The 27970-nt window shown below is 43.2% G+C and overlaps 1 protein-coding gene across 2 annotated transcripts in view; it reads left to right on the forward strand.

The window, feature by feature from the left end:
• Nucleotides 1-23720, forward strand: part of SNX4 (sorting nexin 4) — a 53541-nt gene extending 29821 nt beyond the window's left edge. For both annotated transcript variants that reach the window (XM_090045964.1, XM_090045965.1), the window contains exons 7-14: nt 227-299; nt 5761-5822; nt 7422-7487; nt 15715-15804; nt 16854-16953; nt 19179-19324; nt 21133-21247; nt 21645-23720. In XM_090045964.1, coding sequence (XP_089902090.1) covers nt 227-299; nt 5761-5822; nt 7422-7487; nt 15715-15804; nt 16854-16953; nt 19179-19324; nt 21133-21247; nt 21645-21692 — 700 coding nt within the window. In that variant the 3' untranslated portion in view covers nt 21693-23720. The remainder of the gene's footprint in view (nt 1-226; nt 300-5760; nt 5823-7421; nt 7488-15714; nt 15805-16853; nt 16954-19178; nt 19325-21132; nt 21248-21644) is intronic.
• The last annotated feature ends 4250 nt before the right edge of the window (nt 23721-27970 follow it).

Consider the following 27970-nt stretch of genomic DNA (forward strand, 5'->3'; position numbering starts at 1 on the left):
AAAAGCACAGTAGGTTTGGGGGTTGTTTTTTTTTCCATGGTTGCAGTTATTTGTTTAAACAGGAGTTGGACTCTACAGTCACCTCTCTAGGAATCCTCGGCTAATTCTCCTTCTGACATAAGTCAGGCTCAGTGTCACCAGCTATTGTGTTGTGGCTCTCTCTTAGAATTTGTGAAAGCTTGCTTTCATGATTGCTAATGATGTACTATCTGTTTCCTTCTCCCAGGAGATTTACTGAGCTAAAACACTACAGTGATGAACTGCAGTCTGTCATATCACACCTTCTGCGAGTCAGAGCTGTAAGTATTTCCCATGTGTGTCCTGACAAATGGTATAATATATTTATAAGGCAGCATTTCTTGCTTAATCAAGAGAGAACTGGTGTATATATTCTTCACTTGAAATTGAGTGCCCAGGTTTTGGCAGTGGGAAGTTGTTTTTATAAAACACATTTGTAGGGAAAAGGTGTTTTTAAGTGTTTCCTGGAGTGTAAAGCAGTGTGAAATGTTTGGCTGCAATATTGTATTTGGGCTGACTCTAGTCACGGTTTGATCATGATTGGAAAAAGATAACTTTTTTGTATCACTACTTCCTAGCTAAATGCTACATGTCTCTTCAAAGTTTTATCTCAAAAAGCTGTTGCCTGATTTTATTTTATTCTATTTTTTTTTTTTTTTTTTTTTTAATGCAAGGTTGTGGAATAGTTTTACTTTGCACTGGCCAGCAGGATGGAAATTTAAAAGCCTCATGAAAGTCACTTGAGGAACTGGGGTTAGGAGTAGATGAGGCTCTGTGGGACAGTAGATTCTTGGGGCTCAAAGTTGAGGAGTCAGTGCCAGTCCTTTAAATAAGTCGAGATGTATAATGAGGAAAAATGTATCTAGACCCATTTATGCTGCAGATTTTGATGGAAAGTACAATAAAAAGGGGCATATTACTCAGTGATTATTGAAGTGTTAGAGCAGCGGGGGGGTTTTTTCCTCAACCTGTGGTCCCTGGGGTCTGTAGACTGTCTAAGGGGTCTGTAAAAGATGACTATGATCAATCAAAAGCATGTTAGTACCCACACTTACAACTCAAAGGAGTCTGCACCTCTTCAAAATTTTCAAAGGGGGTCACACCGCCATTTGAAAAATGTTCAGGGGTCGGCAAATAAATTAAAAAAAAAAGTTGAAAACTGATGGTGTAGAGTATGTCACTTGAAGTATGAGCCAGATGTACAGAAGGAGAGAAGGACAGGAGAGCACTCCTGCTTTTTTTGCTGTGGGGGGGGGGGGGGAAAGGGAGCCAAAAGCCCTCCTCTAAAAAAAGTTAAAGTTTAAATGGGGAGTGAGACAGGGTGAGGTGTGTTTTGTTTTTTGTTTTTTAAATGGGTTTATTATACCACTCTGGAGCCTGTAATTGTGAATTCACGGAGGCCACATACAAGCCTCAGAAAGACATTCAGCTTCTTTTAGAAGAGTCACTACTCCCAGGAGAAACTACAAATGTACAGATGGCCAGGCTTTTTCTCCCAAGGTAAAAATGGTCACTCCTAGAGAGCAATAACTGGGACCAACCAGGGTTAAATCACTCCCAACAGTTTCTCCTGGGACAGCAAATGTCTGTATGAGACATTTGTCTCAGAAGAGAACATAGTCCTCCAGCTTTCCCTTCTCCCCTTGCCCTGGGAGATGGTATATTGTTTGTGGACTCTGCTGCTCCAGAACATTCCCCCTTTGCAATCTCCACATTGTGCTTGAGGGAAACGGGGTTATCATGGGCACCTTGGGTCAGCCAGTCAGAGCTGCCCTGTGCACTGCTGTGACCTGTCACCAGGCAGACTAAAGAAGTCTGCAGAGCATACCGAGATCTGCATAGACTTCCCCTAGCTGGGCAGTATCAGCACTGCAAGCTTTTGCTCGCAGGTGAAGGATTTGAATGTCTGTTTAGGCATCTCTGGGTAAGTTTTCTCTACCGGCAGAGCAAACCTGGGAGAATTCTCCCAGGCTACTTTAATGTGTGTACTCGGCCAGAAATTGTGCGTTCCTCACAATATTATTTTCAGCTTGCAATTTATTTATAGTTTCATACCTTCTAGGGTCGGAAGGGACCTGAGCAGATCATCTAGTCCGACCCCCTGCCATGGCAGGAAAGAATACTGGGGTCAAACGACCCCAGCAAGATGTTTCATCTAACCTCCTCTTAAACACCCCCAGGGTAGGAACCTGCACCACTTCTCTCGGAAGTTGGTTCCAGACCCTAGCTGCCCTGACCGTGAAGTAGCACCTCCCTGATATCTAACCTAAACCTACTCTCTGCCAGCTTGTGACCGTTATTCCTGGTCATTCCTGGCGGTGCTTGGGGAAACAGTGACTTCCCCAATGCCTGCTGGTTTTTTTTCCCCCCCCCCCCCAACTAGTTTATAACAGGCCACAAGATCCTCCCCCCTCAGCCTTCTCTTTTGGAGGCTGAACAGGTTCAGGTCCCATAGCCTCTCATAGGGCCTGCCCTGTTGTCCCCTGATCATGCGAGTGGCCTCTTCTGGACCCTGTTCATGCTGTCCACATCCCTCTTGAAGTGCGGCGCCCAGAACTGGACGCAATACTCCAGCTGCGGCCTGACCAGTGCTGCGTAGAGGGGGAGCATCACCTCCTTGGACCTGCTCAAGATGCATCTGTGGATGCACGACAGGGTACGATTGGCCTTCTTAACTGCCTCCCCACACTGCCGGCCCATGTTCATCTTGTAGTCAGTGATGACCCCAAGATCCTTTTCCGCCTTCATGCTGACGAGGGAAGTTCCCTAACCTGTAGGTATGGTGCCGGTTGTTCCTCCCAAGGTGCATCACCTTGCACTTGTCTGTGTTGAAACCCATCCTATTCTCGTCGGCCCACCCTTGTAACCTGTCTAGGTCTGATTGTAGCCTGTTGCATCCTTCCAGTGTGCCCACGTCCCCCCACATCTTAGTGTCATCAGCCAATTTGAACAGGGTGCTTTTTACCTGCTCATCCAAATCACTGATGAAGATGTTGAACAGTGCGGGCCCGAGGACTGAGCCCTGGGGGACCCCACTGCCCATGTCCTTCCAGGTTGAGAGGGACCCATCCACCACCACCCTCTGGGTGCGGCCCTCCGGCCAGGTGGCAACCCATTTGACTGTGTGGGTGTCTACACCACAGCCCCCCAGTTTCTTAGTGAGAACGGGGTGAGAGACAGTGTCACAAGCCTTCCGGAAGTCCAGGAAGACTATATCCACTGCTACCCCTGCATCTAATGATCTGGTGATCTGATCATAAAAGGCCACCAGCTTGGTCTGACAGGACCTGCCACTGATGAACCCGTGTTGGTTGCCCCTAAGCATGCAGTCCCCTGCTGGCCCCTCCTGGATGTGTGCCAGCACAATTTTCTCAAACAGCTTGCCTAGGATCGAGGTAAGACTAACCGGGTCTTCCTTCCTGCCTTTTTTTTGAAGATGGGAACCATGTTGGCCTTCTTCCTGTCCTCCGGTACCTCACCAGAGCACCACGAGTGCTCGTAAAGCCGTGCCAGGGGACTTGCAATGACCTCGGCCAGTTCCTTTAGGACTCTAGGGTGGAGATCATCTGGACCGGCTGACTTGAATATGTCCAACCCCTCCAGAAGCTCCCTAACTAAATCCTTGCTAACCCATGGCCCAGGTGTGCCTCCCCCGGGGCCCGAGGGGGGCCCAGCAGGGAGGTGGCTGTTCTGGTCCCTACTTAGGAAGACGGAGGCAAAGAAATCGTTAAACGTGTTAGCTTTGCCATCTGGTGTTTATGTTCTTTTAACATGATTTGGGCAATCAGGCTGGTTGTGATTTAAAGACGCAAGCTTAAAGAGAAGAGGAGGAAAGCAATTACAATCCTCATAAGTGGGAGCATGATATTAATTCTTAGCATATTCAACAAGGGTTGGTTGTTTTGTTTGTGGGGGGGGTTGTGTTTTTTTTGTTGTTGTTGTTATTGTTTTGGGGGGGGAGTGAAACAGCTTCAAAAGTGGATGGTAATTAATTGCCCTGTCGAGCTGAGGCATGTTGGAGGATTAATTGCTGGCATTCCAGTGACGATGCCTTCCTGCATGTACCACATGTATGAGTTAGGCAGCGGTTTGCTTACTTTATTTCCTTTTTGTCTCTGACATGTACGTAATTGTGATTCTTATACATTTCTGTGTTTAATTCTTGGGTACATCAGTGGTGTTTGGATAAGTATAAAAGACAACGACAGCTCCTGCTTCTGAATTCAGAGTTTAGAAAAGGAAAAGAGCAACCCCTCTATAGCCTGTGCTGCAATACTGGTGACAGTTTCTGACTCTTCACCTTGTGAACTGATTTCTGGCTTTGTCAGCAAGCGTTGTGATGGGCTTTTTTATTGTTATAGTGAAGAATGGGAAATGTACAGATGCCAAAGAAATGGCGCTGTGTCTGTGCTATGTGGAGAAGCCTGGAAGGTTTCAATTTTTTTATAACGGAAACTTGGTTTTTGTTGGTTTCAAAGTCCCACCTCGGACCGCATAGGGAGGTAGCCAGGCAGAATGAGGGTAGGAGGAGGCTTGCCACAACTCTGAAGTGAAGGCCTGGCCTTGTTTTCATGTACACTTTTATGTGCTTCACCTACACCCATGTCTAACTGCTTAGGTATTTGATAGGTGAAGTGAATTGCCCTTCGGATTTGATTCCAGTGTTGATGATCTAAATAAGAGGGGCTGGCGGAGACCTCTTTAGAACATTTTTAATGCAACTGGGGAGGGTGCAGATGAATGGGGCACCAGCCCTCGGCACCGACTATGGAGGGTCACTGGAATCTGCATTCCTCCTTTTTCCTCCCCTTCCCCTGGAAATCTGTGCTGTCTGGACATAAGAGCTGGGTAGGTGCAGCCCTGCATCCAGCAGTATATCTGGGGGACGGTGTGGGGCAAGTTGGGCAAGCAGAATGCCACATTGGGCACATGGCTGCACCTGCTAGCATATCTTGGGGCAAGAGTGGGAGTGAATGGCTCCCTGTACCATGGGAATGCAGCTGCCCAAGCCAGTGTTGCTACTGCAGGAGCTGCCTTCACTGTGGGGAGGGCTTGGGCAGGTAAGACTTTCCTTCCTCTCCCCCCTCATCCAGCCGTTGGCATACCCCTCCCTGCCCCACCCCATGCACTGAAAGAGCTTGCTACACCTCTGCTTCTGCCCATAACACAAAGGATGTGGACAGATTAACAAATTACACTGAGGTAATTAAGGGGGACTTTAGTGTGTACCAGGTACTTTGCAATAACTGGTTTCATGTCATTGTTTTCCATGGGAAGTGGAAGTTTAACAGGGGCAGTTTGACTCCTGAATGAAACTACTGCGAAACTGGTGTGAATTGGCTTTCACTCACTGCATGGCAGAGCAGATGCATGAAACAGTTACATCTCAGCTATCTGCGTTAAGTCGCCTCCATCCTCTTCAGTCTGCATAATTTGTTCACTTGTCAATACTTTAAAAGCAGTTCGCAGTATAACTTGCTATTAAAAACAACCCCACCCACACAATTTTATGGTGGTGGTCATTTAAGACCAAGGAACTGTGCTAAACTTTTTTAAAGGAATATTTTCATCTTTGTATGTCACTGTTGAAATATTGCAGCTCTAGGCCTGGATTATTGTTTTGGAAGTGTGGTGTTGTTGTTTTTTATTGGGAGATGCATCCTCTTGCACGTGATTAGTAAATGCCATCTAAAAGAAAGAGGCTTATACCGTAATTAACTTTTCTTTTATAAAATGTTTTAGAGAGTGGCAGACCGTCTATATGGTGTGTACAAAGTTCATGGGAATTATGGGAGAGTGTTCAGGTAAGACTTAAATGGATGTTAAAAGTAGAGCTTCTAAGTGAGTTTTATATACACTACTTAAAGTTGCATTTTGAAAACTGTAAATTTCTGATCTCTGTTTTATACCAAAAATGTTTACCTTGTAAGGTGTCCTTAACACAGTAGCAGTAAATTTTTAGAGTTCCTTTTAACTGACACCTCTAACAGTTGCTAAATTTTTTTCAGTCTCAACAAGATGCTTTACTTCATAATTTGTTTCTCTTCGGTTCGGCTTTTAACTGTGCTCCTTTTAGAATACCACCCAATTACCCTTTTTCTTTTTTTTCTTTTTTTTTTTTTTTTTTAAACTGTCAGTAAACCTGTTACATTGTACCTGTGGTTGTGAAAAAGCATCCAGGTCTCTTTTAATGCTTTAAAAATCAACAATAATATCCACTATTCTATTTAAACACCTTTTTTAAAGACTTTCACCTTTTTTGGGCTGGTTAGTAAGGGGGTTTTTTGGATCGAATTGCCTGTTCAAGTTCTCCATCTCGCTGGAGAATTAAAGAATCCAACTTCTGGTTAAGGGGAACCTCCTGCTTATACACTCAGTTCAAGCGCTAAATTTAATTCAGTAGGTTAATGGGTTGCAGATGTCTCTTCTGGTTGGGGGTTTAAAACCAAATTAGGTGTAGTTTTGCAATAACACGAGGATAAACAAATGTCAAAATTAACGAAGTAGATTTTTTTTTTTTTTTTTTTTAAATGTGAAAGAGCAGGAAAGTATTAAGCACAAATTGCACAAGGATAAGCAAAAATATGCCAGCTCCTCTCAAATACAGCAGGAATAAGTTGGTTTTTGTTTTAATAATAAACACAAATTTGTGTAAAGCTTTATCTGTTGTAGACTTCTAAGCAATTGCCATCTTTACCCCAGTTCTGGTGGCTGCTCTACCCCCACACTGTCTTTTTAATCCATTTATATATGCAGGATATTGTAGTAATTTTAAGGTGGTGTGTTTTTTGGATTTCTTTATAGCTTTATTGTATTTGTTGTATATAAACAAATAATGTACTATAAAGTGAAATTAAGTGCTTGTGTCGGAAGTGAAACTCTTTCTGTTATATCTAATCTAAATATAAATCTACTCACTTTCCAGTTTATGAAATGGGAGTCCTCTGTCTACTAAGCATCCCGTGTGGAAAATTTCTCTTATTCATTTAAAAAAAAAAAAAAATCTGACTCCCATGTTGAGACTTGATTATAACAACCTCTGGCAATTTGTACCGAGGGCAATAGCAGTAAAAGTGTCCGTGCAAAAGAACGCACTCTGTGTTCTCATTTTGTACTAAGAAGGATTTTTCTTACTCTTCCCAACTATCTGAAGAAGATTCTCATCATGCCTGACTCAAATTTGGTTTGGACTGGGGGGAAGGAGAGGAAGATGGTTTAGATGGCTTCAGTATTGCACTGTGTTCAGTGATGCTGCGTAGAAGAAGACAACAGCTTGGCAGAGTATAACTTTGAGGCAATTTCCACTCATGTCACCTGGAAAGAAACTATATACAGGATGCAGCTTATTCACTTCCCTTACCCTTCATGTGTGATGTTTCTCATTTGATTTGTTTTCTCTCAAGTGAATGGAGTGCAATAGAGAGGGAGATGGGGGATGGGCTGCAGAGCGCTGGCCATCACATGGATGTGTAAGTACTGCCTGAATATCTGATAGTTTGATGCAAGCCAGATGTACATTTTATTAAGGGGGGAAATTCTACAAGAAATGTACTGAGAACTTTGGAGGGAGAGGGATATTACTATTAAGTATACAACATTTCTGTGACTTTTGGATGTGGGCTGTTTTTAGAGTCCATGTACTGTATTAAGTAGCTCAGAAGGTCTCAAGAGAGCCAGAGGGGTGCCTTTTTATTATTATTTTGAAACTATAGAAGTGCCTGGAATTCTTCCAGCTTTTCTTTTAAGCTACTATGCCAAAAACTGCTGGAATAAAACTAATGCACTGCAGACCTGATGGGATCCATTTGTTTTTGACAGCAGTGCATTGCACCATGCAGTAGATGGTACACCAATTTGTACTTAATAAAAAGAGAAAAAAAGTTACCTAAAACTTTTTTTAACTATTGAGCAGCCAAGGCTTATTTAGTGGACTTAAAAATCAGTTCATGAACCAGTTTGTACTGGTGGGTATGAGAGATGGGATAAGTACTAAGCACTGCACCCTAGCTTCTGTGGGATTACATTGTAGTTATATGTATGGTGGGGGGGAGAGAATCTTTGAAACAGAAAACAGTTTTAGCAGATAATTGCTGCATTAGAGTAAAACAGCAAAGCAAATATTCTGAACAAACTGTAGAGAGACTTTTTTTTTTTTTTTTCTGTGGTTCCTTCCACTTTCAGTATCAGTCACTGGTGGAAAAATGATTTTCATATACATTAGGGCTGGAAAGGACCTTGGAAGATCATCAAGTCCACCCCCCTGCCCCACGGGCAGGAGGTCAGCAGGGATCGTAGGATCCCAGCAAGATAAACAAACATCCAGTTGTCTCTTGAAGGTGTTCAATGTAGGCGCTTGAACCACCTCCAGCAGCAGTCTGTTCCAGACCTTGGGGGGCTCGGACAGTAAACAAGTTCTTCCTTATGTCCAGCCTGAAATGGTCACAGAGGAGTTTGTGACCATTTTTTAACCCACTTTTTGCTTCCTTGAGCTGTGCAACTTAAATTGAGGGTTGGAACTGTGGGCCAGAAGACTTTTCAACTAAAATATTTTATTTTAAAACTAAGCTGTGTGAATATTAAAAATTCTCAATGAGACAAGGATTTTTAGTGATATCTCTTACTGGAGTAACTATAGTTGTGAGAGCTGAGGTCCAACTTCCTCAGGTCACCTGAGGGGAGGGCATTCAGTGGGAGGTCATCCAAGGGAAGAGCACTTGGTGCCCACAAACATGTCCAGCAGCTCTCCCAGCTATACAGCTGGTCTAGTAAAAGATGTCACCAAAGCCCCTTGCTTCACATCCCATGGACCATCACAGGGACAACACTCCAGCCCGACTACCAAGTTGTCAGTGACATAATTTGACGATGCCAGTTTGCAACCATATAATCTGATGCTGTTGCCCTGTTTTACTTGGCATTTGTACATCTTTAGAAGATTCTGCCTATAAAGTAGAATGTTATGAGAACTTGTTTAGCAGGTTGTCAATTAAAATTAGTTTGTTAGTGGGAACTTTTTGTAAGAATTTGACTTAAAAATAAAATTATTTTTTTATGAATAAAACATGGACATAGTCCCATGTTTTTAAAAATAATTTTATGGTTAGTGTTCAGAAGTAGAATAAAAATATTTAAAATCTTATTGCATGAAATAATGCCCCATAAAAAGAATGAAGACATAGACTGAATTTGGCATTCAGAAAAGTACAGATGAATCTGGAGTGCAGTGTTGTTGAGTATTTACTACAGTATGGCAAAGTTTGAAAACTAAGCAACTTCTTTGAAACTTCAAATGGGATGTAAAAAGCAGTGGCGGTCCAGCAGGTAGCCTTACTCAAAAAGCAACCTTCTCTTCTACACCTGCCAACATTTCTTTCTGGTTGAAATTTATTTTTAACTGAACAGACAAGGAGTTGGAACAGACCTCTTCATTTGGGGAGACTGACCATCTTGCATATTACAAAGCAATGAATTGGAGAAATGCAGAGGGCTCTTAGGGTAGACTTGAGGCTTCTGCTCGTAGCACTTCTGTTTGGAGCTCCCAAATAACAGCAGTAAAGAGTTTCCAAGGGTACGTCAATCTATACTTTGAGTGATGGTCAAAGGAGGCCTCCAGTGGCCCAGGTTTTTCCCATCATTTAGTTGACTTCAGAAGTGGCCTCCAGAACCTAGTGGGAACTTAGTGTACCAGTTGTGAGGTTCAAGGCCAAAATTCTCAAATCTTTTACCCCTTCATTAGTCCAAGATCTGTCAGAAACATAGTGTGGCAATCCAGTCCCCACCTTCACAACCTATTGTTATTGGAAGTAATTAAGCAGGGTCCACCAAGAGGCTTCCTTCTCAGCAGGAAGAGCATACTGTACCCCTCCAAGGCTGTCCCTTGCAGTGTACTCCATTTTAGTTTGTACATAACCCACTGGTGCTAGCTTTGTTTTGCTAGGAATTTTGGTGGTATAATGGAACGTCACCTTTTTTTTTTTTAAGTGTAACACATTATTTGGGATATTATGAAACCTCAATATTCAGGAGACCCCAAAAGAGTACTATGTAGGTGTGCTTGTATTACAAGGTCACGCCTGACAATTCTTTTAGTACCCTAAACTAACTGTTGTATTTCAAGGGGTTTGTTTCTTTCTCTTCTTTCTCTTATTTATAAATGAGTTCCTTGATTTGTCCCATCTGCAGTCAGTAACTGCATGAATTGACCCCTTGTTTTTCAAAGATATTTGGCTCCAGTTCAACTGACATTGCTGCTCCATAATAAAAAAACTGACAATCAAAAATAACTTAACATGTATACAAGAAGATTTCAACTCCACAGTTCCCACTGATTGATTGTGAGGGGAGTATAAGAGCTAAAGCTCTCCTAACATATTAAACATTTTTCCTGCTGTTTCTAAATGTAGGCTCACTGTTATGCATTTCCTTTTCTCTTAAGGGATTTTCATGGTTTGTTTAACCCTACTGGCCAAAAATATGCAAATTTGAGCTCAGATACGATAGTAGAAGCTGTTTCTGATGACTGCTTGTCAAATTGCAAAGTCTTGATATGAAAAATTCTGCACTGGTTTGAGTTGGGGAGTTGGTTTGTGACGAGAGCTAACGTTCAGTGGAATCTACCCTTGATGAACTTGGTTGAAGCTGAAGTCTGAGCCTTTAGCCATGAGATGGAGATGACTTGTATTTTTTTTTTTTTGGTTTTAGTTTAAAGACCTGTTTTTAAAATGGAAGATAGAATAATTGAAATGTGGCTTGTGTGGTTGCGTTACTTCTTAAAAGCCATGTATTTGACATGTATTATCGGGTGTTTGGACATAATAGCAATCCTTAACGATAAAGCTGACGCTTCTTTCTTGAGCACCATAATGAAGGAGGAGAGGATGGATGCTTCAGTGCAGAAAATCAAACTGTTGATGATGACTGTTCTATTATGGTAGCTTTTCACAAAGTCATGTTGGATGCACTTTTTGTTCTCTCTCATTTTTTATGGATACCTTTTTCCTTACAGGACTGATTGTTTTTTGGCTTCAGGTGCCCATGCTGGCTCCCATTAGACCATGGTCCTTTTCTAGTTTTCCCTGTTGACAGCCATAATTGTTCTCTCCAGAGCTCGCAAGAGAGGAACTCGCAACTCTTCCATATTGTATTCCATGTTCCCTTTTGTTTGGGGGCCTCTACCAGTTCTTCCCCAGACTTGTAGTTAATGGAGAGCCCCCTCGCCGAGAACAGTTTATCCCAGCAGGTCTGACTGCTCAACTATCTCAACTGCTCTTGGGCCTTAAGAAAACCATGAACTGGTGTAGTTTCCCTTTAAAAACCTTCATGCTGTGTGCCCAGAAGCTCTAAACATGAGGATTGGGGCCCCACTGTTCTCACTGCTGTGTGTCCTTTTATTTGTACTTGCAGTGTAAAAGTTGCAAGTAAAGCATTACATTCAAGGAGTAGTGGGGAGTCAAAGGAACTTGGTGATAGATGACACTATTCTCTTACTTTTATGTTGGCATTTAAAAAAAAAAAAAAAACTTTCTGCTTCAGGAATAGCCACAAAGATTCTGTAATCGAAACTTAGCTGGCAATTTTGTTGAGGATACCTGAGGTAGTGTATAATGCAATCCATTCATCTCCAGTTATATTGGCTCTGGGTTGCTGAGAATAGTGAGAACTTATTTTTGTCAGTAGGCCAAGTAGATGTAACTCAAAACATAAGCAAGCAGATACGTGCAGTAACCGTTGTACAGACATGCTCATGTTTTCAAGTACGCTCAGGGACATTAACTTCCCAGATAACAGGAACCTACTGAAAGCTAGTATGCTACCTAAAAGATAAGAAGTATTGTCCAGATTAAGACAAAAGCTTTGGTATCTCATAGAGGGTGGCATCCATCCTGAAAAATCGTGCATTGGTAGAAATAAGAGGTTTAGCTAAAGTCAGTGAAAGCAATGAGAGGCCTCTCAATGATTGCAGTGGACTCGGTGTGAGGCCAAAGCTGAGCACTCTGAGGGATGTGGAATACAGACCAACTGACCATTTCTGTTTTGGGGCATTGAATGATGGGAAAGTAGGGCTAGACTTCAGGTGACCATCTAATATGGCCCCCTGCTCAAGGCAGGGTTGTTTCTATTTAATCCATGGAAACGCTTGTTTGTCTAACCTGCGCTCAAAAGCTCACAACAGTGGAGTCCACAGCCTCTGTAGTTCATTTGTTTTTGTGCATAACTACACTTATTAGAATCTTCTTGCTCATTTCTAAGCTAAGCAATCGATCACCATCCTCTTGTTATAACAACATCTTTTGTATTTGGAGTCTGCTTGGTTTTTCCTCCCTCTCCAAACCCTTTCTTGAGGTTGTTCTCTAGATGTGTATCCTCTTTTGTTGCTCTCCTTTTTGTCCATGTTTTCCTTCAATGAAGTGCCCAAAACTGGACATGCAAAAATCTAGAACTCTTGGTTCAGCAATGATACCTTTTTATTAGACCAACTAGGAAATTGCCAAAAAAAACAAACGTTTTTCTGCAAGCTTTTAGGCCCAAAGGCCCTTCATCAGGCTCAAGGAAAATTCAAGATGGTAAAAAAAAATCCCCACAGGTAGGAAATCCACTTCATTTTTGCACAGAGGGAGCTGGACATGGAAATCTGTCCCTCTGGGTCTGTGAGAGTGTCTTTGCCTCATTTGTGCTGAATCAAGTGGAAGAACTGCTTCCCACAACTTGTGTGCATGGGAGACAACATCCCAGGATGTATTAAGAGAGTGTTGTTAGCTTTTTGTAATAAAGTTATGCTGATTTCATTCAGCTTCTGACCCACTATAACACCCCCCCCACCCCCGTTTCATAGTTCGTAAGGTCGGAAGGGGCCTGAGAAGATCATCGAGTCTGACCCCCTGCCCTGGCAGAAAAGTACTGGGGTCAAACGACCCCAGCAAGGTGTTCATCTAACCTCCTCCTTAAAGACCCCCAGGGTAGGAGCCAGCACCACTTCTCTCGGAAGCTGGTTCCAGATCCTAGCCACCCTGACCGTGAAGTCGCGCCTCCTGATGTCTAGTCCGAATCTACCCTCTGCCAGCTTGTGCCTGTCATTCCTGGTCGTCCTCGGGGGAACAGGGACTCTCCAATACCTGCTGGTCCCCTCTGACTAGTTTATAACAGGCCACCAGATCCCCCTCAGCCTTCTCTTGTGGAGGCTGAACAGGTTCAGGTCCCGTAGCCTCTCCTCATAGGGCCTGCCCTGCTGCCCCCTGATCATGCGCGTGGCCTCCTCTGGACCCTCTCCATGTTGTCCACGTCTCTCTTGAAGTGCGGCGCCCAGAACTGGACGCAGTCCTCCAGCTGCAGCCTGACCAGTGCCACACAGAAGGGGAGGATCACCTCCCTGGACCTGCTCGAGATGCATCTGTGGATGCATGACAAGGTGCGGTTGGCCTTCCTGACCGCGTCCCCACACTGCCGGCCCATGTTCATCTTGGCATCAATGATGACTCCAAGATCCTTTTCTGCCTCTGTACTGACAGAAAGGGCACTCCCCAGCCTGTAGGTGTGGTGCTGGTTCTTCCTCCCCAGGTGCAGCACTTTGCACTTGTTGGTGTTGAATCCCATTCTGTTCTCATCGGCCCACCCCTGTAACCTGTCTAGGTCCGATTTTGGAGCCTATTCCTCCCTTCTAGTGTGCCCACATGCCCCCACATCTTGGTGTCCATCAGCAAATTTGAACAGGGTGCTTTTTACCCCCTCGTCCAAGTCCCTGATGAAGATGTTGAACGGTGCAGGCCTGAGGACCGAGCCCTGGGAGACCCCACTGCCCACGTCCCTCCAGGTCAGAAATGACCCATCCACCACCACTCTCTGGGTGCGGCCCTCCAGCCAGTTGGCGACCCAATTGACTGTGTGAGTGTCGACACCACAGTCCCCCAGTTTCTTAATGAGAACGGGGTGAGGGACAATGTCGAAGGCCATCCGAAAGTCCAGAAAGACTATGTCCACTGCTACCCCTGTGTCTAAGGATTTGGTGACTTGGCCATAGAAGGCACCAGGTTGTCCTGACAGGACCTGCCACTAATGAACCTGTGTTGGTTGCCCCTAAGCATAATCTCCCCTGCTGGCCCCTCGTGGACATGTGCCAGAATAATTCTCTCAAAAAGCTTGCCTGGGATCGAGGTAAGACTAACTGGCCTATAGTTTCCCGGGTCCTCCTTCCTCCCCTTTTTTGAAGATGGGAACCACATTGGCCCTCTTCCAGTCCTCTGGCACCACACCAGAGCACCATGAGTGCTAGCACAGCTGTGCCAGGGTTCCCGCAATGACCTCAGCTAATTCCCTCAGTATTCAGGGGTGGCGACTGTCCGGACCAGCTAATTTGAATACATCCAGTCCCTCCAGAAGTTCCCTGACTAGTTCCTCACTAAGCCTGGGCCTAGGTGCTCCTCCCCTGGGGTCTAAGAAGGGCCTGGTGGTGGTGGGGAGCTGTTCCAGTCTCTGCTCAGAAAAATGGAGGCAAAGAACTCGTTAAATAAGTTAGCTTTGTCATCTGGTGTGAGGACTAGATTTCCTAATGTGTCTTGCATGTTACCTGGTATCTTCTTTTTGCCCCCTATGTATTTAAAAAAGGACTTCATTGTCCTTGATCTGGGAAGCTAGTCCCGGTCCCATCTCTGCCTTGGCATTCCTGACCCCCCCCCCCCCCCCCCCCTGCCCTTCCATCCCCAAATAACCGCAGTGTAGTCCTCCCTGGTGATGGCCCCTCCCTGCCATTGGTGTGCGCCTCCCTTTTAGCTAGGAGACGTTCCTTTTTTATTCAGCTAGGAGACTTTCGTTTTCCATCTCTGCAGTACTGCAGCCTTGCGAATCCCTCCCCACTTTTTGCATTTGTGCCTTTCAGCATGTGCTGCCAAATTGGCTATTTGAGGAATGAAGGGTTTGTCCACCCTGTGTCTCTGGCACTGCCAGTCCCCCAGTCACACGTGTTAAAGCTAGATATGCAGCAGTGAAGCTGCTCTGGGGCACACCCGAAGTTGTTCTCAGCCTCTGCAAGCAGGCCAGAGACGGTGGGATACAGGGTCGTTTCTAAAGCCGCTTCACTGCCGCAAGTTGACCCTAGGTGAGTGGAGTGTGCCCAAGAGTGGATGGCCCTGGCAGTGCTGGGAATGCACTGTAGACATACCTCAAAGGACCTGAATCCAGAATGGTGAGATGCAGCATTAGACTCCATTGTTTCAACAACCATGGACTGGATAATGAGGCCATGTGAAATTTCCTTTTGACACATTGTTCCTGTGGTGTGCTAGAAGGTGTGAAATTCATTTCTCTAAACCTTAGAAATGCCATTCATCTTACAGAATTTTTTTGTACTTTGCTGCTGCCTGTTAGAAATCACTGAAAAGAAGGAATACATTATGTTTTGGGGGCGGGGGGTTCCCGTCTCTTCCTGTAATAAAAACTGCCTCATCTTCAGCAGGAAACTTCTGACTAGTGAACGATTTATCACTTTTTATTATAGTAACATCTCAAACAGCCCCACTGGAGCGGTTATATTAACTGTTCAGGGTAAAAATGCACCTTTTTAAATTGAACAATAAAAAGCACTCTAAGGTTATGATCCTGTCAACAAATGGGGAGGAGGGGGGCAGGATGTGCATGTGTGCAGCTATGCATAGTTAAAGCCAAACCAGTGGGCTTCACTTTTAACCAAAAGTTGTGCTTTACCAGGTATTCTTCTTCTATTGATGACATATTAGAAGAGGAAGAGCATTATGCTGATCAACTAAAAGAATATCTCTTCTATGCTGAAGCATTGCGGTATGTATCTTGACATCCAATTCTCTCTTTCTGTTGAAATGACATGCTTCTGCAGAGTTCAGTCTGTCATTGGACCCTTTACAACTGTTATTCTAAAGAAAATGTTGAGTGTTCACTTTGTGAAGAGTACAGTTGCCTTGTATCTTTTTTTTTTTTTAAATTTACTTCCACCTTTTTGATTACTCTGTAAAGCAGTTGGAGTTGAACACAGCTAAAGTGATAAGTACTCGAATGGGAACCTTCATGTACATCCCAGGATTAGTGGTGTGTCTACTAGACCCCGCTCTTCCCTCGGAATTGGAAGTAATCTGTGTCACAGGGTGCATTCTTGCTGGAATACCTTTTTTCAGGAGCTTACACTTATGGGTACTCAGTTTTCTGCGGTACATTTTTTTTTGAACCATCCTGAACACCTAGTTGAAGTCGAGGCCTCCTGCTTGCCCTAAAATATTGCTGTTACTGTGGACAGATAAAAATCGCTACCTTCGCTAGAGCTGCAGCAGCACTTGTGTAGGTGATCAGTATGGTTCCCACATGGTTTTTAAATCTGCTAGTAAAGTTTGAAATGCATTATGGCATCCTTTTGGATTAAAACTACAGCAGAAATCTAGCAGCAGACATTTTGTTACAGTATTTTAGAATTAAAGACTTTTCAGTAGGGTCATGCATTTTTGCCAACAACATAAGCACAAGATCCAAAATGGCATGCATGCATCTTGGAATTTCACTGGAGCAGATTAAAAATATAACTATTTTGTAAGTATTTTCTTACTATGTAGAGATTTTGTACTGCATGTGGAATCTTGACATGAGGCCTTAAAAGGATAAGGTTGTTTGTGTTGGTAATTTTATATTACAGTTTTTATAATTTATTATGCTGACATCAAGTTAAGCTTGCCTTGATAAGACTCTTGAATTTGGGCTAAATAAATATCCAAACATGATGCTTGCCAAGAGGATCATTTGGACCATACATAAAGCTGAGAACAGTGGGAAGGAGAACCAAAACAAAGTATTTCATGACATATCTTTTAATTGCACTTTTTCAGGGCAGTTTGTAGGAAACACGAGCTAATGCAGTATGACTTGGAAATGGCTGCTCAGGACTTAACATCTAAGAAACAGCAGTGTGAAGAGTTGGCGACAGGAGTGAGTCTGTTTTTCCATTTTCTTCTCCAAGGCTTAGATATTAAGAGCCAGGCTACTTATAGTGACATCTAAATGGCATTTAACATACAACATGCTGTCAGCATGTTGTAAGTCAAGGTATCATGTGAGCTGTAGATCTCTTAGTGGTTTAAAGTAACTTATTTCATGATGACTTGTGCTGTCTGTGCAGGACTTCCTTCATTGAAGACCTTATAAATAAAACAATGTTAGTATTCTGCTGCTACTTATTACATTGCAAAAAGCAAAGTTTGCTAGTTACAATCCTTTAGAAAAATTCCTTTTTGCATCCTTAAAGCTGGATGCAGCCAGCTCCCTTTTTTATATGGGTGCAAAAAGTTAAATAAAGACTTGTATTCATATAAAAGCATTGTAAACATAGCAAGCAATTACTACTAAAGCCATATATATTTTAACGTGGAATCGTTATAATGGATTTTATTTGCCATAAATTAACTAACTTCAGATCTTTAATGTTTAACTAAATGCTCATTCATTAAGAAAAGGCCCCATGTGAAGTTTACTTGGGCTAATGGAAGTCATTCCATTGAGTTTAGTGCCCTGTGGCTCAAGTAACAAGAATCTAATCTATCAAATGACTTCCTGGTAAATTCTGAAGAGCTTCAAGAGCAGAAGCTTTTAATAGTTTTAAATGTATTGAGTTTTTCTCTACTGGTTTCAACTTGAACACTGACACCTCTTACAGCCATCCAGGAACCTCTTTCCTTGAAGTGGAAGGGTCCTTTGCATTGCTGTGTGAGCGTTATCAGTCGTGTACTAAGTATTAGGGCTATGTGAGGCTTCAGATCTGGAGAAGCTTTGGACACTTTGGCATCCAAAGCAGCATGTCCAGATCAAAGCACTGGCTTTGTTAGGCTTTCCAAAGCAGTTTGGAGCTTCTGAAGCGGTTTGGAAAAGCTTCGGAGATCTGGCCATGGTATAATGGGGAATCAATGAAATATCTGTAGCTTTGTTTTTTGTCTAGTTTAGTTTGGATGAAACTTGCAGGGATGGTAGCCTCCTGAGAGCGTGGAACCTGCCAGGTTCCAAGAAGATCAGTGCAGGGGCTTGGGCGGGGGGGGAGAACTGCACCCCAAATTCTTGAAAGAAAACTCGTGTTACAACATGGGGTGGGGGGGAGCATGAACACTGCTGGGGTGGTGGCCCCTGGTGAGGCCACAAAGCCTGCCGTTTCAAGAAGATGCAGGTGCAGGAGTTTAGGGGGGAGCTGCGCCTCAAGCTGCTGACAGGCAAAACTCATGACATGGGTGACACTGTGTTAAGGCGCAGCAGGATGAAAGCTGCAGGGATGGTAGCCTCTGCTGCGGCCATGAAGCCTGCCAGCTGTCAAAATTGGTGCGGGGGGTTCTGGGGCCCTGCACCTCTGGTGGCTGACAGGCAAAACTCATGACATGGGTGCTTTGTGCAACTGTGTCTGCCTTGGGGGAAACTACTGCAGGCCTGGCTGCCAAGCTACTGTGTTACCAGTTATCAACTGGTCATGATTCACTTGGGGACTAGCTCAATACACAGTTGCTAGCTAATGTAACCAGTTAATTAACAATGATTAACATGTACAAAACCACAGAGGAAGGAGAAGAAAGAATCAATACAGACAACCAATCAACTGCCCCCAGACCACAACAGCCAGCTGCACAAGCACCCGTGTCACAAGCTCTGCCTGTCTGCAGCCAGAGGTGCAGGGCCCCAGAACCCCTGCACTGATCTCCTTGACAGCTGGCCGGCTTTGGGGCCACCATCCCTGCAGCTTTCACCCTGCTGCGCCTTAACATGCACAGGGTCACCCATATCGCGAGTTTTGCTTGTCCACAGCTTGAGGTGCAGTCCTTTTTTTTTTCCTGCCACCAAATCCCTGCACCTATCTCCTTGAAACTTGGCAGACTTCATGCTCTCAGGAGAAGCTACCATCCCTGCAAATTTTATCCAAATCAGACAAAAAGATTATGCCAAAGTTATAGATATTTCATTGATTTCCCTGTTATACCCTATGGCCGGATCTCTGAGGTGGCTCCGAAGCTTCGGAGCTGCTTTGGCCAGATCAAAGCAGGAACCTGGTCTGGCGCTCTGGATTGGATCCCTGGCATCCGAAGCAGCCAGACTGAATAGCTGCCTACTCGCACAGGTCTATTGAGTATCACTCTAATTGGCACAGCCTCTAGCCTTTTTCTTTCCATTTGCTTCTCTAGACTGTAAAAACCTTCTCGCTAAAGGGAATGACCAGCAAGCTATTTGGTCAGGAGACTCCTGAACAAAGAGAGGCCAAGATAAAGGTTCTAGAAGAACAGATACATGAAGGGGAAGAGCAACTAAAATCTAAAAATCTGGAGGGCAGGTAAAGGTTCTGATGGCTTCAAAGAAAACAGGACTTGTTTTAGTTTCCTTCCTTTTTTAAAAAAAAAAAAAAGGATGTTTTCAAAGGTGTTTGTGTTTTTTTTTTTTTTATAAGATTGTTTTTAGTATGTTCTTGGTGTTTATGAGCTGTCTATAAAACCTCTTGTCAGTTGCAAGTTGTGAAATAAAGTTTGCTCCTGGTCTGAGGAAGGTGGCTTATGTTAAAGTTGATGACTTTCACAGTTACCTAGACCCATTTTAAGGGACTGACTCTTACAGGGTTTTTTCTTTTTATGTTTAGCTAGTAATATGTTTAGCAGGTGGGCTGTAGGCAAATCAGGATTTGAGCGTTCTAGTAGCTACTTAACTGTATAACTCAGATATGGTTTTAGTTTGATCTGTAAATACAGTGCCTGACATGAGAGCTAATAATTCCTTAAATATTTTCATGAAAGATGGTTAACTTCTGTTTTGAGAGAGTTCAAATATTTTTGGCAGGCTACATTTTGAACAACTGATTTTTAGTATCCTAATAAAAGTTCCTTGAGGAGTGCAAATAAAATAGGAGCTAACATTTCAATAGCAATGTGTTTTTGTGTCGGATCACATTCATTTCAGTAGAATAAAGACAAATGTGTTATCTCCAGGATAACAGCTAAAAAGATAAGAGACTAGTTCACACACAGTTCAAAACAACAGAACACTCAGGAAAAATTAGGACACCGTAAATGTATTTCCTTAATCATCTTGACAGAAGTGCTAGACATCTGCTTTTGTAGTCCTAGCAGTTTTCAGCTGGTGCACTTGCTCAGTTCGTGTAATCCAACAAAAATAGTAAGCTAGGAGTTATCTTGTATATATTATACTGGTTTTTCCACTTTGGGTAAGTGGAACTGGAAGCAAATCTGTCCTGTTCTGTTTTTTAAGATTTTTAAGACCTTGAAATGAATTGCTTCAGCCATGTATGTCCCTCTGTTCATACTCTGGCCATTTTGAGCAGTCACACCTTCTGTCACAAGTGGTGGGTGAATTTTCCAACTGTAAGCCCCCAGAGTCTCACTGAAAATATCTTGTGTAAGATGCAGTATGCTGAGAAATGGCTCCTCAGTAGTATTTAGCGAGCTCTGACAACAGATTTTATTTGTTGAGATCCTTGGCAGTCCTGCTTGCTTATGAAAATCTCATTATTTAAAAAACCTTTTAAGAATTGGATGGTGAGGGTTGCATCCGAGGCATGCAGTAACCACCGCTATCCAATTTTAGACTGTACAAATGTAGCACTTTAACAGAGCTATTAGGTATTGACAGTTTCCCAGTAAGTTCAGTGGTGGCATATTTTAAAACTTGGTTGGTTATGTGGGCCAAACATTAAACTCTGAAATGGGCCAAGGACTACATAGGAAATCATTGCTGGTGTTCTGGAAGTGCAGGGAGTACTGAGCTCGCCCATTGTCAGCATGGGTTCTGGCCAGAGCCACCACTTTTTACACAGCTCTGGAGCCCAGGGGGTGAACACTGCTGTTCGTTCCACTGCTCCTCAGCACCACACCCACCCACACACTGAATTCAGCAGCAGAGGAGAAGAGGATGGCTGCTGGCACTGTTCACCCCTGAACTCCAGAGTTGCATGAAAGCAGTGACTCCAGCCAGTCTCATACTGACTTGCCAGTGACCTCGGATGGCTACGTGGTGTTAAGTGATGGGCTGTTTATATAGGCTTCATAGACTGCATCTAGCCCACAAGCTGTAGGATCAGCACCGCTGTATTAAGACAGTTAAGTTGCCCAAACAATCTTGTTTTCATTTCAGAGACTTTGTGAAAACTGCCTGGGCAGACATTGAGCGATTCAAAGAGCAGAAGAACCGGGACTTGAAAGAGGCTCTCATAAGCTACGCTGTAATGCAAATTAGTATGTGCAAAAAGGTAGGTTTTGCTTCTGGCAGGCAAGGCAAATGTGTTAGTAGGGGGCGCAGATGGAAGTCTGCAGCAAGGGAGAATTGCAGCCACGAGTCTGGAAATTGGTAGGGTAAGAGTTGCAACGCAATCCATACTGCACTCCAAGATGCCATGTACTTGCTGCCCCTTTTCTTGGCACAAATTGGGATTAAGTGAGATTCTCCTGTTTTAAAAATGTATATGGATTGAGTCGTGCAGTCCTCCTTTTTATATGTATACTTCCCACTGCTTTCCATGAGCGTGGCGTGAGTAAGTTGTAGAGGTGATGTATGCAAACAAGATCCATTTCTCTGTGTTTTGTTTCTAGAGATTTAAACAAAATTCACTGTTTCTTGTTTCTTTTTTTTTCCCCCTCCTCCTAAAGGGAATTCAAGTTTGGACAAATGCAAAAGAATGCTTCAGCAAGATGTGATTATCCAGACAGTAATTCCTCCTCAACAAAGTGCCAGACAACAGAAGCACAAGTGCATGCCACCAATACTAGGTTGCTATATGATCTACATATAAATTGTGGAATAATTGAATTGAGTGGATTGTTTTCTTTATGCTGATTTTGTAGTGGTGTCAATAGAGGACAACAGGAAATGTTCCCAAAATGTTTTTTTGCCCCAACAGCCACTTCTGTGGTATGTTTTACTGGTCACTGATACTGTAGGGGCAAAAGGGTTAATGAAAACTGCAACTCTGCATTGGGGCACAGACTTAGGAAGAATCCAAGTAACCCAAAAAAGCATGAACTGAACTGTTCTCTGTATGAGACTTGTGAACCACCACATTTGGTATTATGTAGATCACTTCCAGATGCCCTTTTCAGCCCTTTCTGTTTAGGATTTCCAGTGCTCTGGGGTGTGGGGTTTTTCCTTGTTAATAGCACAGAATTGTGTTCTTGAGGTTTACACTATAAAAGGACAAAAAATAAAATCCATGCTTTAGGGTTCATTTTAAATGTCTTTTTGCATGTCCATGGAGATATGTGCATTTCCAAAGTTCTGTTTAAACTGTCTCAAGCTTCTGAGATTTTTTTTTTTCATACCCTCTACAGTAGAGGTATTTGTACCAAGGTTCTATACAGTGCTCTCCACTTACTGTTTCCCACTAGTATTTAATGCAGAGATTGTCATCTCGTTTTACTAGCCAAGGAGACTAACAACCCAGGTGAGCCACAGGACCAAATTCAACTTGGGATAAGCAGGTGCTACTCCAGCAAACTTCACCTGCTTAGACCACATGTGCATACAACCAATAGAAGCTCTTCATACCCAAAGCTGTTGTTTGGTTCCTTAGGAAGAGTCGCCTCCTAAAAGGAAGACGTTGCACTTAAAACAATTTGGCTTTCATCTTGACTTCAAAATAGAATGTCTTGCAGAATATCACAAAAAAAACTCCATCCTTTTTGCTTGGCTCTTGTAACAGTTCCAGTACTCATGCTGTATGATGACTTGCATTTACAGGTACTTGTGATACCGTGGTTCTTTATAGTGTAGGTGCTTTAAAAAGGGAAATATAATAACTTTTAATCCTATTGAACCAAATTATTTGCCTTTGTGGTACAGTATTCAAGAGCCAGTCCTCTTTTTAGTTCTTTCTAGCTTGGCAAAATCTTGAAATGATGCTGTTTCTAATTGTGTATATAAAAAAAACCAAAAAAAACCAAAAAAAAACTACTGTTCAAAGTTGGACTTCTTCTCTACACATTTCAAAAAGTTTGTTGAATTTGCCAGACCTAATTATGACTAAAAGATTTTCTGTAATTTTCAGTGTCATATATGGTTTAATTATGTTAGACCATAAATAACACTATATCAAATGCTGACATATGATGCACCAGAAAATCATCAACGTTTATTCTAAAATAGACCTTGAATAAAGGTATTCATTTAGGCCTCTTTCTGCTGCAGTGTTTCAGCTGATAAAACCAGTTGTGAAAGAATTAAAACATTAACAGACCTAGTGTATGTTCAGATGTGAATTTTTAATGGTAAAACAGCTGGTTATGTAAAAAGTCCAACATTACTTTTTTTTCTAAGCAGGTGGTAGTGATACGCATCTGTCATCTGCTGAGGGATTTTTCTTCTGTCTATTAAAGTGTATAAAAATCATTCCACCCTGAGAACTAGGGTATCTAGGTCCAAACGTCAAGTATAAATGCAGGATTTCTACATTCCAAAAATGACAAGTTGCACATTTTGAGTATTTGGTAAGCATTTGGAAGTAGTGGTGCCTTAATTCAGTATCACGGGCATTCAGTCAATACTTTCCATACACTTTGATTTCAGTTGACAGATTTTTTTTTCTGGTGCCTCTTCCGTATTTCACACTGTACAGCTTACTTGATGTATTAGTATGTCTTTTTTCTTGCTAGTTGTACTAAATTTGAGAAGGGAACAGAAGTGTTCTTGTAAGCTTTGTGCCAAATATGCAAAATAAAACTGCTCTTTGATATTTGTGTTCTGTCATTCTTTTAAAAAAAAATACAGTCTAGATTGTTTCTAGTATTCTAAAATGATCATTCCATATTTTAGGTTCAAGTTCAGTTAATAGCTGAGGCTGCTGACAGATGTGGAGAAAAAACCCAAACAAATGGCGCTCTACTGGAAGAGGAGCTGCGCCTGTTTGACCTGGCTCGCCCAACGTCTGTATAGATCGCACACTTCAGGCCTTTTTGAATTGCCTATTAGATAAAAGGTGCCAAAATCCCTCCTGAAGTACCTGATCCAAGCAGATGTTGGGAGAGCCAAGTCAAATGGACACAACTCCTCCTCTTCTGGGCATGCTCTGCACTTGGTGCAGGGGTTTGTTGAGCTGAAAATTTAAAGCGCTGGTTTTTTGTCTTGTTTTTGTTTGCACACCGTGCCTCCCTCAGATCTGGCAGCAGCCTGAGATACTGGCAAAGAATTTATGCTCCAAATTTGTGTGTATTAACATTGTGAAACACCCCCCCCCCTTCTGCATATAAGGCTGAAATTAGTTTGCAACATGAATCTCATGTTAGTCCCACCATGTTTTCTGGTTCAGACTGAGCGGAGTCACCTGAGTTTGATGCATTTCATTTTGCCAGTGTTAGCATTCCTGCAGATGAATGCACTGCATTCAAAAACCTCATCTGAACCTATTCCAGCCATGCGGTTGGTTCAATAAAAGATACTGTCCACAAAAATCCTTGCCTCTTGCCCACTTCCTAGACAATTCCTGCTACAACATCACTCGAACATTGCTAGGGTTCGAAACTTTGGAAAGTCTCCACTTAGTTCCTTCTCACATTTGGTGCAAAAGCAGCATGCAAGTTGATGTGGAGTTAACTTCTGGAATCCTTTTTGCCTCCTTATTTTGCCTCCCTGCTTCTTGAACAGAGTGGCATTAAAACTGTGTGTTGGTTTTGGCAACCAATGGAGGCTTTCCCTTTGGGTTTTTTTTTTTTTTTTAAAGGGAAATTATCTAGTTAACAGCCCTTTCCATGTGGCTAATAAGGTCCACATGGCAAATGCACAGTTAAGAAATTGCATGCTTTACAAACTGCACAGTCTGTGTAGACCATACAACCCATGCACAACTTGGAAAATATTCAAATAGACAAAATTTAAAACAAGTAAAAGATGTGGTTGGAGCAGTCCTGAGTAACCCTGCTCCAAATGAATTCTTTAATTTTCCCCAAGGTGGGTTTAAAGCTGGTTGGCCATTTAACCTACAAACAAACAACAATGGTTTGTTTGGTTTTTTGTGGCTTTTTTTTTTGTTTTGTGGTTTTGTGTGTGTTTTGTTTGTTTAGGTTCTTGTTCCTTTTAAAAAGGGAAAGATCCTGCAGAATAGATCTGAAGGAGTGAATGATGACACTTACTTTGTCTGGAGCAACAAGTATTGATTAGCTGCTTTCAAGACCCCTGGGGAAGTTATGGAAATAGAGGAACAGACCAAATTGTCTGTCAATAAGCAGTTTGCCTACCTGAACCACCGAATACTAGACTATGCAGCATTGGTTGAACACCCAGCTCCTCTCCTTTTCTAGGAAGATTTTTGGCTGTTTTGGGCACTTAGTGTGGGGATACAGAGGACAGCAGGTACTGCTGAGAGACTTGGGGCTTCCCCATTGTTGTGTTACTGCTCTGAGCCTTAAAAATATTCAGACTGCACAGGAAGTGGAGATGAACCGACTCTGCCACTTCTACAGAAGCCTCCTGATCAATGCCGAAGAAGTGAACCAAAATTACTGTAGCCTGTCGCTTTTAACTTTACCTTTTTTCATTCTTTTTTTTTTTTTATGCTTTATTTGAATTACTCTAGCTTACCCAATCAAAATTAAGTTAATCTTGCAATTCTGTGCCATAACCAGTTTGGCAAGACAAAGACAAATCTTAGTACTCTAGTTGGTGCTTTTCCAGGTTATAGAGTTGAAGGAGTTGCCTCCCCTAGACCAGCCAGAGGGGAAAATAAGAACAATTTAGCCAAATGCTTTCCAGCGCCTGTGTAGTAAAGCGAGGGTCCTTGAGTAACTAGCTGGGTTGTGTGCATTGCCTGTGGCTGGTTTTCCAACAGCTCAACTACCACACAGACACGGAAGCCCCCAGCTATTTTTTTTTTTTGCATATGTTTGTGCGAGAGTCTTTTCTTGCTGCATTTGTAAAGCTGAAGTACCAAGAGCTGTTGCCTAGAAGTAACTTTCCCAGCTAATGCTTAACAGACTCCAAAACAGTATTAGGCAAGGATGGTTTCCCTTTAAAACTGTTCTCCTGCAATACTTGCAAAACACAGGGCAATAGTGAGGTACTGGATGGTCTAGGACTACTGTATCTAGCCTGGACCAGAAGGTAGGGCAGGGAACCTTGAAGACTAACTGGCTCAGGTGTGAGCTTTTGTAGGCAGCAGTCTACTTCATCATCCATTTCTAGCACCTGATGAAGCAGGCTGCTGTCTACAAAAGCTTATGCCTCTCTAAACTAGTCCTTAACTGGATGCCACCCTGCCTGACTTCAGACGAACATGACTGAGTGTCTCTGTGCCCTGGACTTCTGTCACTTCAGTTTTAACTGGAGTCCCTCTTCATTCCCTGGGTCTCCTGCATCTGTTTGTTTCTGGCACTTTGTTTTTTAAGTTCTTCAGGATGGGGGGCTCTTGCGTTCGTATGCTACTTCAAACCGAACTCCTGCATTTTTAAAGAGGACTATGCACCCGAGAGGAAACGGGCAGAATAATAGTGTGACCGAACCTGGAAATGCACTTGACTTTTGTATTGAAATGTGTAGATATGCCTTAAGCTGGAGAGGATTGTTTTGTGGGAGTGCATCACCAGCAGATAACAACACCCAGAGGTGAGTCGCCGGAAGGTTAGTGCTGGAGCAGTAGCCTGCATCGGACGTCAGCAACCTTTTAGGAGCAGCAGACTAAATGAGTGCAGCTTGCTCTGAAAGCAGGCCACTACTTCCAGCGCCAGTGTTCCTGCTCCAAACCCCACGGCTGCTCTTCCCCACCCCACCACTGTCAAACTGCTGCCAGCTCCTGGGGTTTGTGGGCGAGATGATCTAGGCAGGCTGGATCCTGGCTGATGGCCGTAGGTTGACCCCGGTCTACGCTGTGATTTGCAGCACTAAGATCCGTGTCCCTGTTACTGCTGTCTTCCATTGTTCTGTTGCGAGAAGCCTTGATCAGATGAGTAACTTGTGTTGGGGAGATGCAGCTGTCTAGCTGATGGCTCATAAAAATGTGAAGGTGTCTATTGGTGGTGCCAGTTGGTAGACTTCTCCTTTGGGTTAAGTGGCAGTGGCCTTGCCGCGGACAGACTGTGATTCTCTTCCTTGCTCTGCAGGGTCACGTTTGCAGTACACCAGCCATCCCGCGCCTACCTGACAAACTGCTCTGTTCCTTCTCTGAGCCACTGCACCTTCCAGCACTGGTGCCGAATATCTCATGCAACAGCAGATTTTGGTAGTAACTTCTGATCAGTCCTATAGAAAATAATTGATTTGCAAGATGCTCTGGCGTTCTCAAAGCTACAATTTTAACCTTTTCTCAGTTGGGGGGGGGGGGAGCATCAGGGCAAACAGTTCTCCTCCAGCTCTTTAGCAGCACTGTGTTCACTTGGAGTCTGTCTGCACACTTGTGCACTTTCAGATTGTGCAAAGGTCTCAAAATGTTGCTGTCTTTATGATGAAGATGGCCGTCTTCCCAATGCTACAACTTAATTTTTTCATGCTGAGAGTACAGTACCCCTCTCTCCCACCTCTACATTTGTCCATTATCAACTTGTTTTGTTAGTCTGGAGTTTCTTAATGTGTTTTCCATTAGACAGAAAAATATTATATGGGAACTGTGTGTAATATATGTATAATTGCTGCATGAACAAAGAAGGCTCTTAAGGCTTCCCATTGAATGAGCAGATCTCATTATCTCTGCATTGGTTATCACCTCCAAAAATACTGCCTCCTAACTGAGCAACAGGAAAGAAATATGCTAATAATATTGCCCTGGCACCTAGAAGGCTTGGTCACAGACAAAAAATCCACCACGCTGAGTGAAAAGATTGCCCGAGACGGCTTCTGGGCTGTTAGAAAGGAGAAAACAAATGGGTATAGACAGAGGTGAATACAAGAAACGGGGAGCGCCTGTGCATTAGGATGATGGCCAGTGGTTTCGGTAACACCAGCGGCATGACTACCAAGTGTCTGGGTGGTGTGCTGCAGTACAGAGGTCTAGGGAGAA

Source organism: Crocodylus siamensis, chromosome 4 (assembly GCF_052110815.1).
Source record: "Crocodylus siamensis isolate JL-2025a chromosome 4, ASM5211081v1, whole genome shotgun sequence".
NCBI classification, from domain to species: domain Eukaryota; kingdom Metazoa; phylum Chordata; order Crocodylia; family Crocodylidae; genus Crocodylus; species Crocodylus siamensis.